The sequence below is a fragment of the Sceloporus occidentalis genome, unplaced genomic scaffold, assembly GCF_023333645.1.
Source record: "Sceloporus occidentalis isolate IW3139 unplaced genomic scaffold, rSceOcc1.0.p SCAF_66, whole genome shotgun sequence".
NCBI classification, from domain to species: Eukaryota; Metazoa; Chordata; class Lepidosauria; order Squamata; family Phrynosomatidae; genus Sceloporus; species Sceloporus occidentalis.
In genome coordinates this window covers 668981-682243 of record NW_028317046.1, presented here as the reverse complement: position 1 = coordinate 682243, position 13263 = coordinate 668981, and the positions used below count along the sequence as shown (strand labels likewise).

The window sequence follows — 13263 nt, the reverse complement described above, 5'->3', positions numbered from 1 at the left end:
TTCCACAGAAAGATGTAGCCCGGATTCACAAGGCTCGTGCATGCGCAGTTTTATAGGCAGCGCTGTCGGCCAGTCATTTTTACCGAATGTAATAAAAAAATCTAATCGTTACTGCCTCTTACGTCCAACCAGAATTTTAATACTAAGCTTACGACCTCCGAGTACAGGTACATTATATTTACATTATGTCCTGTTTTGCTTATTTTCTAAAAAAAAATAAAAAATCTCTAAACGATGATGGCTTTGAAGGACTAATTGTATGTCTATTTTTATGAAGGAGCTAAAAGATATGCTAAGTGTTTTATGGTTTGCAGTATAATACAATGGGAAGTGTAGTAAGCGTACTTGGGAACTGTCTGGGTTTGGCCGGGAGTCTCTGGGTAACGGCGGCTTCCCAGGGTCTCCGGGCCTCTTCTCTCTTTTTGTGGTTTGAGGTTCTCGTTTGGGCCAAGGAGGAAAGGTGGAAGTTGCATTTCCCTTTGGGGAGTGGGGCTCCAGAACATTTAGACTTCAATAAAAAATGAGTCTCTCTCCAGGCAGGAGGGGCACACACGCACACACACTTCGTTCCGCGTTTTACTGTCTGGGGCTAATTCTGCCCCCCACATAGCCAGCTAGCCCGTGTGAAAAGACTGCCCAGAAGAGGCAGAGCTCTGGGTAGCCTAACCTGGGGAGTTCCTAGTTAATAATATTCCACAGCGCCGTACAATGGGCATTAATGGTTATTATATAGAAACACAAAAAAATTGGTGCAAAACGCGGCGCGTAAATCCCATCTCAGGTCTTTAATCCCGACATTTTATTATTTATCTACTACAAACAGATCTATTATTGGCACGGATTGCCTGCAGCTTCTAACGGTGATTTTTTTTTAAATTAATTTCTGATGTATAGGGCTTAACAAAAAACCCGGTCATCATGGTTAGATAGGGTGACGCGCCAGGCTTACCACTTTGGTTAAGTGCTTCCATTTATCCCTGATGCATTTCGCGTAACATGTTTAAATGCTGGTTCATAAACACAAATATGCTGTTAGTTTGAGAAAAAAATGTAGGTCAAGAGCTTGTGCAGAGCATCTGATTGAGTTCAGATCAGAAATATTTATGAAATAAATGCTTTAATGGCAGCGGCCAGCGTGCCGTTTAATGCTGTATATTATAAATGTACCGGAAGCCTGAATGGCTGTCGGAACACATCGTTGGCAGTAAAAACGCAGAGATTTTAACCATAAATGCTGGGTGTACGGGCACGCGGGGGGTGCTAATCAAACCAGAAATGGCTGCATTTAGGCAACTACCGAAAAAAAAAAAAAAAGAGCTAAATTATGATTATTGAGTTTATGACAGAATAAAAAAGGGAGGAACACAAAGCGAAAGGTGCATATAACGAGGAATAAATACATACATGATCTGGGGTTATTAGACTGCAATAACTAGTTCCCTAAACATGTCTGATTTAAAATCAGTTTTCCAGTTTATTTATTATCTCACACTGATTCTGCTCTGGTATTTGGTACAACTTATCTCCGGAGGTGGGAAATTTTAAACACGGCAACGGCCTCTTCTCCCACACGTCTCGGTTGGGGGTTAAATGGTGAAAACATGTATGCGCATATTGTAAATCTCTAAAAACCGCAGAAGGAGGAGGCCACGGCTTCCAAAAGTTTGGGTTTAGTCTTGTTTATCCCCTTATTTTATTATTGTTGTATATTGCAAACTTTAATAAAATATATTTGGAAAAATATTATATTATATATATATATATATATATATATACAGATTCTGACCAATTAATTAATGTTTGCAAAGGGTTAACAGCCTGCGTAGGGGCAAATAACCAGCCATTTTTTTTTTATGATACTAGATGGCAACTTCTATCATCATCATGGACCAAAATTGTCAAGTTCATAAATGTCCCCCCTACGCTTTGAGATGTAATTGGAATCTACTTATTATTCATGTCTCCGTTTTCCCTGATTGTATTGTTTGACATCAAGAAGAATTTTGAGCTTTTATTTAGATTTATCTAATTGTGATCCCAAGTAATCCTGGATCAACTAGATCTACCACCGTGAATATTGTCCTTCTCTGTTATGCTGAACCAAAGCTCCTTTTATATAGAATTGTTATCTGTTCCAGCAGTGGTTTTTACCCCAAGGAGGGATTTGCAGGGTATTACACGGTATCTGGGTATTTTGGTTTTCAGGGGGGTTTGTTACTTTGAGATATACTATATATATATATATATATATATATATATATATATAGTATATGTACTACTGCTCAAACGTTTGGGGTCGTTAAGCTGTTTTCATGGATAACAAGGACATTTCTAGCTTAACAAAAGGGTTTTCTAGCGATCAATTAGCCTTTTAAACTTAAGCTTGGATTAGGGAACACAACGTGCCATTGGAACACAGGAGTGATGGGAGTGATACAGGGCCATTGGAACACAGGAGTGATGGGAGTGATACAGGGCCATTGGAACACAGGAGTGATGGGAGTGATAAAGGGCCATTGGAGCACAGGAGTGATGGGAGTGATAAAGGGCCTCTGTACGCCTATTACAAATCATAAGTCTCCAGCTACAATAGCCATTTACAACATTAACCCCGTCCGCGCTGGATTTCTGATCCATTTCAAGTTATTTTAATGGAGCAAAATTTGCTTTTCTTTCAAAAACAAGGATATTTTAAGGGACCCCAAACATGTGAAAGTTAGTGTATATATACATGCATGCACAGCCTGGGATATAATACTTGTGTTTCCTATTCCAGGACTCTACAAAAACCCAGAACAGAACCTTATAGGCGGACTGTCATTTGGGAATGGTCTGGCGGCTGCACTAGAAAGACTGTTCTAGACAACTGCACAAGTTTCATTAAAGCGGAGCGGAACAAAAAGCGTGCGCATGAGTATAAGAAATGATATTTCAATGTAAGCTTCCTTAGGGATGTCCTGCGACATCTATCGTTATGGCGCGTATTTGGACGGAAGGAGTTTAGGAGCTTCAGTTTCAGAAGGAAACAAGAATATGACTGTCACGGCTTACATAATCTACTTCTGACCTAGAAATACAGTTAAAAGTATTTTTATGTCCCAAACAGTGCTTTCTCCCAAAAATCCTTCATTAAATGTTCTCCATTCCTTGCGGGACATCATTTACTGGTCATATGTTATATTATTATTAATTATATTTTATTATTATTATTATTATTAATAAACCAGCCCTATGTTTTCACGTAACATATACGGATTATTTAATAGAAAATAGTTAACTCTAGCTTAATAGTTGGTCTTTCTTGTCTCTGCCGTCCTGCAGATGTACAATTAACTATCACCTACGAAATATTATAATCCACTTGTGTATTTTTTCTCTTGTATCAGATATGACATTATTAAATGGTTACGTGTGATTGGTTTATATACTGAAGTCATTATGTTAAACTCTATAAGCTCTATATGATAATAGCAACATTCCCAGACGCAGGACCCAGTTATTCCATAATGATGTATTGCCCCCTGGTGGTAAAAGTGGATATTGCATGATGTTGGGAATGATGCCTTATGAATTCTAACTAGACTCGACTTCTAAAATCTGTAAAAAAAGAACAAGTGAATTAATAACATAAAAAGAGACACAAAAGTTATTAACAGTAAAGTGAATTTATACACTGCTATTCCCAATTCAGGCATTAGCTGGGAAAAGAAGAGAATATAACTTCTGTTTAATGGGGAAACTCAAGTGTAATATATTAGGAATCCTATGCAATTTAGACGTATAAATCTTAGAAAAGCCAGCTTGCGTGGATATGGTGTGATTACAGGGCGTCAGGGAGCTGACATACTGCCGTAGCCTCCTGATATCCACTACATAACTCAAAAGAAAATGTTATGTTTTTTTGGCATCCCCATAATTAATGGTTCGATGACCGCACCGAGTCTCTCCCCATCTCCTCTTGCCTGTTTGATGACTCTTGATTGTATGTTCTTTTCAGTTGGGCTCCTTTGGTGTTCTGCATAGATATGTAGGATAAATATATAATATTAAACGGGGAGTAACCTCCAGTTTTGTTCTACCCCTCAATTAGATGCTCATTGACCTTGCCTGGTTACTTATCTAGCAGCTTTTCCCGACGGTCACAGAAAGAAATAAGTTGTTCATGGCTCATGGCTCCCAAGTGGCCTTTGACTTGTCGCTGGGGGAAGTGGCATTTAGCTGCACCAACTTCCTACCCCGGCCCTGTCTACTTCCTGTTTTGTTATCCCTCCTGATAGGGCTAGCCCTGTCCTTGTGTATATCCAGCCCAATGCCTAGGTTAGATCATTCCCCTTAATACCCCCACATACGGTGCCGGAGAGGGGGGTATGTTAATTAGAGGACGCCGATTTCTGCGACAGGCTTGTACAAGTCATCGGCATCCTTGGGAACTTTCTAAATGAGCTGACCCTGATTCGCTCAAAATATTAACCCTTTAATAGCACATTGCGAAGATTCTATGTAGTGACTCGCCAAATGCGTTACCCAAATAGCTCTAAAACCTCATGGAAACCTTAACTAGTCATTATTTAGTTGAGCCACTTGCATTCAAGCGGGGGTATCAGGGGAGCAAAAGCACCAATTGGGAGTCTTGTATACGATCACAGCGGTGTACAATAGGAAGGGGTCATCTCCAGACCGTGTGACCCCGAGAATCTACCCCTTCACCCTGAGATTGTGGGATCAAATCCTGAGGTCCCAGGTACCATAATTGGTGGGCCCGACAGGACATCAATAGGATAAAAGAAAAAGTGTACATTTAAAGATCTTTGAGTTTGACTTTTACAAGACTTCCAGAATCCACCAGCAAATAAATTGTCTACGCCACAGCCGACGTGACATATCAATTAAACATATACACGTGAGAATTATGGGTCAGTCTAAACTGAAGCAATACCATCTGCTCCGTAACGCTGTTACCGCCAAGCGTTTCCTCTACTTATGAGCGTTTGGAGAATAAAAAGAGAAAGTTTGCAACAAAGTAGATTTAACTTAATGAAGTCAGCGGCAAAGAAACCATTTTTTATGAAGCAGTCAACAGGCTTCCACTAAAACATCTTGGTGATAAGTAGACTGCATGTATGTCTGCATGTATGTCTGCAGCGGGCAATGTCATGTCAACTTCCTGCATGGAAAGACCAACTTCCTGCGCACAAGCAGTCAATCCCCAGAGCAAATGTGCAAGCACTGGGGAGGTTTAAGATCATGCGTAACCCAAGTAAACACGCGTTGGGACAGCCCCGAAGCAATATTAGGAAAAGAAAGATAACGGTAAAGGGCATGAGACTTAAAAAATGAAGATTTCATATCGGGGAGCTTCCCAGGGTGGGTACCCAGAGAGCGTCCTCTGCTGGGGGAGTGGCTTTGTGTAGGGGCAGGGCTAACTGCACATGGGGGCGGGGCTTACCCCAAACAGCCTTAGAGGAAGGGAGCTGGATAGAGAGGAAGGGAAAGTGGCCAGGAAGCAGGCAGAGCGGAAACTGCCCCGGACAAGCAGGCATTCCCCCGGAGACTCCGAGTCAAACCCAGAGAGCCCCCAGCCGTGGTTATTATCGTTATTACTGTTATCTTGCATTTGTGCGGTTGCAGAATCCATTGCTATGAATCTGTGACCATTTAAAAGTCTAGATAAGTAATGTTGTTTCACATAATCGGATTTCTTTTGGCGTTAAAAAAAAATAATTTATCACACAGGATAATATTCTTGATTTATTTATTACCGTATTTGCTCGATTATAAGACGAGGTTTTTTTCAGAGCAAATGCTCTGAAAAATACCCCTCGTCTTCTAATCGGGGTCGTCTTCTAATCAGACCTCAAATAGAGTCTGATTAGGAGACTAAGATCCAGATCCCCCGCACCGCTGCAGGGGACCTGGATCCTCCTGTCTCACCCCCCCCCCCATCATACACACTTACCGGTGCTTCCTGCTGTATTGCCGGGGCAGCGGGTTGACGTCTACGCGATCCGCGTAGACAACGTCCGCTGCAGCCGGAAGGAGGTGTGGCTAGCAGCGGGGGTTGTCTGCGTCCGTCGCGTAGACCTTCCCCGACTGTCAGAGATCTCTGATCTCTGACAGCCGGGGAAAGTATACGCGACGGACGCATACAAACCCCCGCTGCCAACTCCACCTCCTTCCGGCTGCAGCAGAAGGCGACGTCAACCCGCTGCCCCGGCTGGAAGCACCGGTAAGAGAGGGCTGAGAGGGGAGAGAGGGGAGAGAGGAGAGAGGAGAGGGGAGGGGGGGGGAGAGTGTGTGTGTGTGTGTTAGTTAAATGGGGGCATAGGGCATTTCTGGAGTGGCGTTAAGGGGGCATTTAATAGAGCACTCTGCCTCCTGAAATGCCTTATACCTCCCTATATGCCACTCTGCCCCATAATATGCCTTTTAACCCCCTAAATGCCAGAGTGGCATATAGGGGTATAAGGCATTTCTGGAGGCAGAGTGCTCTATACAATGCCTTTTAACTCCCTTAATGCCACTCTGCCTCCTGAAATGCCTTATACCTCCCTATATGCCACTCTGCCCCATAATATGCATTTTAACCCCCTAAATGCCAGAATGGGATATAGGGGTATAAGGCATTTCTGGAGGCAGAGTGGCATATAGGGGGTCAAAAGGCATACCATGGGGCACAGTGGCATATAGAGGGTTAAAAGGCATATCATGGGCCACAGTGCCATATTGGTGTGGCAAGCCTGGGGGCAGATGTGCGTAACTGGGGGACAGGCTGGAAAATACAAGAAATAAAAACAAAAAAAATATTTTTCTCAATCATAGCTTTTATTAAAAAAAATAGTTTACATGAATTAACATTTACTGGTAAAACTTTTTTCCTTTAGGGTCGTCTTATATTCAGGCTTTTTCTTTTTTCCTAAGTTAATATTCAGATTTTGGGGGGTCGTCTCATAATCAGGGTCGTCTTATAATCGAGCAAATGCGGTATTTTTCATTTAGTGGATAAACCAATAAAGTTATTCTAAAAGGGTCTAGTCTGTCTTAACACTAAATCAACTGAGAAACTGTGAATCAGCTCCACAATAATAAACAGGGGCTATCGTTCTCATCCCTGGTGGCAACAATGAAAAAGGACTCCAAAGCCACAAGTTTCAAGATAAGCTGCAGGCACAGAAATATAGATAAAATTTATTAGGGCTATTTCTCCCAAGCATGGAGGATGCAGAAATATGTTCAGATTTTGAAAAAAGGATCAGTCCTTTTTTTTAGATAGGATGGACATCTTTTGAAGTTTGTGCAGTAATTTTATATAAGATGCATAACGCACAAAAATACACACTACCACTCAAAAGTTTGGGGTCACTTAGCTGGTTTTGTGGAAAGCAAGAACCTTTCTGGCTGTAACATAATCACAAAAGGGTTTTCTAACCATCAATTTGCCTTTTAACCTTAAACTTGGATCAGCGAACACAACGTGCCATTGGAACACAGGAGTGATGGGAGTGATAAAGGGCCATTGGAACACAGGAGTGATGGGAGTGATAAAGGGCCATTGGAACACAGGAGTGATGGGAGTGATAAAGGGCCTCTCTACGCCTATGAAGAGATTCCATTAAAAATAAGCCGTTTCCAGCTATAATAGTCATTTACATCCATTTCATTTTATTTTAAATCGACAAAATGTGCTTTTTTCTCTCAAAACAAGGACCCCAAACTTTTGAACGGTAGGGTATATGGGTTCATAATGGCATATGGAGACACATACAGAAATACAAATAATTAATTACTGTTCTTTTCCATCTGAAATCTAGCTAATCATAATTGTGGCCACTGAAGCAGGACAAAGACATCTGAAGACTCATTTTTTTCTCAGTAACAATTATGAAACTAATTCAAAGAATTATTCAAAGATTAATTATGTTACAGGAGACACATCTCCCCTCCGAAGCACGGCAAACTCACATCCCTTTCTTTATACCAGATCAACAAGGTTTTTTTTTTTATTAATAGCAACAATGAAAAACATTCTCAGGAAGCTGTGTTCAGGAGCGATTGGTACAGGGGTTACTCAACCGGCGGATATTTGGCGCTGGATTATAACCGGGCAAATAACAAATGTTGTACTTACGGTTAAAGGAGGCTGTTTTATTGTTCGACTGAGTAAGTTCTTCCCTGAAGCCGTCTACAGACTCTGCACCATCTTCAAAACGCGTTTCTGAGCGGACATAGAATTCAAACTGTATCGTTCCGGCTTCCACCTGCTGCACCTGAGTTAATGGAGAAGGAACTCGATGTACTCAACAGTTTATTCTCTAAACTGGGGAGTCTGCAGGACATTTGATCATTTTGACTTCGGGAAGGGACAACCTTGGTGGGATCTCCTGCCAGAACGGCTGAGCTGGCCCGGTGTAGATCTCTTGATTTAACTAATTGTCATGATAATCATTATCCAGGACCAGCTTAGCCCTTCTTGTATGAGAGGCAAACAACCCATATAATTGTATCATACAAGTACTTGAGAACATTGAGACTAGAAAGGTTACAAAGCCTTCCGTGTCCATACCATAGACATAATGATAGTGTCAACCATATTGGATAAACAAAACTCGTTAAGATATTCATTAGCATGTCAAAAAGTGTTATCAATAACAATACACAAGCCCTTACATTGCCAACTGTCAGGGTCTGCTGATCAAACGTATCTTCTGAAGCTATTACAATGTAAACGATCAATGAGCATGAACGAAATAAATTGAGGCAATTCCAGCTCAACATATGTTACAAAATCAGATAGACCAATCTCTCAACAATAAATAATCTAGAAGAATGTCCCAGGATAGCATATGCTGAGCAGAGTTTGGCGTATGGGCGATTATTGAATGACTGGAGTGTTCGTCTTCATTTGTAAATCATAATACATACCTAATAATATCGTGTCTGATCGTAACGTCAGGGAGATGCAGCAGATCAGCTCATTGAGAAAACCAAACATGTTCTAAACAGTGACCTTCACAAAGTCACAAGCGTATTTCTATTTGTTCATGGAGCATGAAAAGTACTTTATTATACTGTAGATATTATTTCAAACAGAACATTCTTTATCTGAAGATAATAAAGTACGAGCTGCCCACGGTGTAACATACGTGATCTAGGAGGGACCGTTTTCCCCGAAGCAGAGAGTGTCGCTGGCAATGCGTTCAACTCTGCAAGGCTCAGGACTGAACCCAGCTGCAGCCCATTAATGCCACTGCAATGCTAACCTTCTGAACATGCCAACCCATCCATGCCACGGGAATGCCAGCCTTCTGAACATGCCAACCTGTCCATGCCACTGGAATGCTAGCCTCCTGAACATGCCAATTCTACAATGCCAATAGAACACAAGTCTTCTGAACATGCCAACCCTACCATGCCAATAGAACACTAGCCTCCTGAACATGCCAACCCTTCCATGCCAATAGAACACTAGCCTCCTGAACATGCCAACCCTTCCATGCCAATGTAACGCTAGCCTTCTGAACATGTCAGATGTCACTGGCACACTTGTGTCCTGAACATGCCAGTGTGTCCACACAATTAGCACGCTAGTCTTCTGAACATGCCAGTGTGCAACGCTTCAGCTTTTTTTTTTTTTTATAAAAATATATGAAAAGAAAATGCTCTACCTGTTTTCTCTAGAACACAATAAAATAGGAAAGAAGAGAATATTTTGTGTGGAATTTGTCATGTATTTTAAATCTTTGTAACTCAGGAGTAGAGGGCCAAAATGTGCCAAAAACCTCTCCAAGTAGGAAAGTTAACGGTTAAAACATGCTGGCACAACAGATATTGTCACGCTGCAGTTGCTTATGAATAGCCCCAGATAAGTGAAACGATGAGTAACGTTACCTCGTCGGAGCTCATGCTAGTCGGGGGTATCTTGTACACTAAGGCGTTACTGGGGTTGGCTTGAGGTCCTCCCTGCAGAGATAAGGTCACTTCTGAAGAGCCAGGTTCCAGGCGAGGGTTAAACGAGGCCCAACGAATCATGTGCATGTAAGACGTATTAAGCGGACATGTCACGGATGGCACCTACAGGCGGAATAAAGTAATAATAAAATTAAATGAATGGAGAAAATGCGGCATCTGATTTATATATATTTTAAATCATCTAAAACACACATACAGTTCATAATGGGGTGGTAATATCAAGCACTATGGATAATCGTGTATAGCACAAAGTCCGAAGAGTGGTCTTATTACCATAGCAACTAATAGTCCAATCAGCATGGACAATGAATTGGTTACTATGGTAATAATATTTGAAGAGTCCCAGGAGCAGATACTTATGAAAGTTTGCAGATATAAAAAAGAAAAACCTTTACAATTTTGGACTGGAATCATTTAACACCTGTTGCTATATAAATAGAAAATAATATTAATAATAATAATAAACAACAATAATAATACTTAAAACTTTAAGGTGAGAAGGCTGGCTTTCAGTTAACCCGCCATAAGCATACCTGAACTACCTGGGAGTGCTCCCTCTCATGAAGGGGAGGAGCCTGCCAAGCATATGGGAGGGGATAGTCACATGAATGGGCGGGACTAGCCTCAGACAGCTTTTAGTGGGTGGGGAATGAGGGAAACACCTCTTCCCTGCCTATAGAAAGACAGGTCGCTGCGATGTTATTTCATTAAACCACCGACCTGTTCTGCGTCGCGGCACTAAGGTGAAGTCGGGATAGAAATGGGTGATTTGGGACGTTTGTAGTCACTGGAACATTTCATGTATCGGTGCGCGGCTCGTATATATGAGTGACTGTTACTGTAGACACAATTCTCACCACCCCGGCTACAGCCAACCTCATAAGCAAGAAGGACGGCTACAGAGAGCGAACGAGGGGGGCTGGGATGGTTTATGGAGAAAGAATAAAAAAGGAACAAATGAGATAAAATTCTATTTTTTTCTTCCTTTCATAAACAAGGAAATTTCTAAGTTACCCCAAACAGTAGTGTGTATATATTTATATAACTCAGATTTAGGATTTACTTTAAACTGTATATTTTAATGAATTAGTTTAGTTTATCTGACATTAAGTAAGAGTTTTGTTAAATTTTCTTTTTTTGTGAAGTAGAAAAGGATCTATTTTTATTACTGAGGTTTATGGTAGAATTTGTAAAGGATTGGCTAATGGGGGCTCCCCAACCAATGATTACATCGTATACCCCGCGTGGGGGGTTTGCTAATTATTATTTGGTTTTGTTGTAGAAATGTCACTTTGTTTACCTTAGATACAGTGTGTTGATATGGAGGATCGTTGTCTGTTCTGTGGAGTTATGACATCACTGATGCGCAGATCACCTGGCAGTGCATACAAGGCACAGAACAATCAGTTGGCTCGCTACCTGACACTCAGCTGCTTGCAGTAGTGGTGATTTTGGAGAAGAGCGATGGCTGAAGGTGGAGATTATTTGATAAATTATACAGAAAGTGAGACGATTGAATGGAGATCTATCATGGAGAAGGATGACATCACGGGAAGGGATTTCCAAGCTGAGGACTCTGGAGAAGATTACACTGGAGATCTGGAGAGATATTTCAGAGATGTTCTCTTTGGTGGACGGGAATTGTCTTCCTATGAGGACGAGGACGAGTCTCCTCAACAACCATCCGAGGACGTGGAGATGATGAGCATTTCTGAAAGCAGTCTGGAAATCCCTCCAATTGAGATGAGAGCGGAGATGAGAGCGGAGATGAGAGCGGAGATGAGCGCTGACGCCGAGATGCCGAAAGTAACACCACGGCAAAAAATTGCAAATTTCTTTTGGAGGGTCTTCAAGCCGAGAAAATTCACATTTGTCTGCATGTGCGTTTGTGGAATTGAGTAAAAGACCCATGAAGACCCGAGAGAAAAGTTGATTTTCCCGATCCCGTAGATTCTTCCTGTGTTTCCCCTCCCGTTATTGTTTCCCCCAATGATCTAATAAACAAAAATTACTAAAAATCTGTTTATCTTGTTGTATTTTTCTCGGTTTTCTCTGACTATCGATCATTACGGATCTATAACAGTCGCTGCGATGTTATTTTATTAAGCCACCGACCTGTTCTGCGTCGCGGCACTAAGGTGAAGTCGGGATAGAAATGGGTGATTTGGGACGTTTGTAGTCACTGGAACATTTCATGTATCGGTGCGCAGCTCGTATATATGAGTGACTGTTACTGTAGACACAATTCTCACCACCCCGGCTACAGCCAACCTCATAAGCAAGAAGGACGGCTACAGAGAGCGAGCGAGGGGGGCTGGGATGGTTTATGGAGAAAGAAAGTGTAAAGACTGAAGAAGAAATAATTAAAGAAGAACAAATGGGATCAAATTTGAGGGGCAGAAGTAAAAGGCTGTCAGTTAAAAATCAGTCGGCTCTAGTCACACGTTTCCCAGTTAAATTCACACAATAGAAACCTAGCCGATCAGACCCATCCGGCCCCCATCTAGTCTGCCCATGGATTTCCAACACCCGCATCTGTAAATACCATTAAATAGGTATATAATATGCGTACTGATTTTGTATTATTGGGCCCTGGTCTATATATACCTCCTGTAAGAGATGTCATGAGCTCTTAAGAACATCCAACATTCGCGTTCAGTCATAACATTCCGTGTACGGTGACTTTGTAGACATTATAAGGAGGATTGAATGGTCTCGCAGTTTACAGTTATGGTGGATTAGTGACTTTCAAGGTTCTTATTGTTAATGTTCTTCAGCCAAGGATATACAAGGCTTTAGGATTAATAATAAAAAAACCTGGGATTAAGAGATAAGAATAAAGTTCTACATTTATATTCCCAAGTGACAGGTTGCTTTACCAATTTGTTCACATTTTTTTTTTCCAGTTAAATAAATTCTTCTCCGCAGATAAAAGGAGACAAACATCAAAAAAGTAAAATGAATGATGGATGACCTCTTCCAAAACATATTAGAGACACCCCACGGTTGGAGTCATACTAATTGTTCAGTCTTAAAGATGTGTCATTACTTAATAACCAATATTTTATGAACATTTTACATAACATTGGTTCTCGGATTTCAACGGAATGTTTATTTTTTTTTTTTTACATTTCTTTTATTGTTTTTTTTCTCATAGAGGCAGCTGTAAGGCTATAGGAGCTAACAAAAAAATCCTATTTATATTAAATTATATTAAATTATATAAAAAAAAATACAGTGAATATAATTTAATATAAATTGATTTTTTCCCCCTGATAAATTATTTGTGAATTATAA

At 41.0% G+C, this 13263-nt stretch overlaps 1 protein-coding gene across 1 annotated transcript in view; it reads right to left on the bottom strand.

The window, feature by feature from the left end:
* Nucleotides 1-13263, bottom strand: part of LOC149286806 (nephrocystin-4-like) — a 95158-nt gene that overhangs the window by 40973 nt on the left and 40922 nt on the right. Inside the window, exons 14-15 of the mRNA XM_089493639.1 lie at nucleotides 9886-10068; nucleotides 8126-8264 (exon numbers count right to left, since the gene is read on the bottom strand). Coding sequence (XP_089349765.1) covers nucleotides 8126-8264; nucleotides 9886-10068 — 322 coding nt within the window. The remainder of the gene's footprint in view (nucleotides 1-8125; nucleotides 8265-9885; nucleotides 10069-13263) is intronic.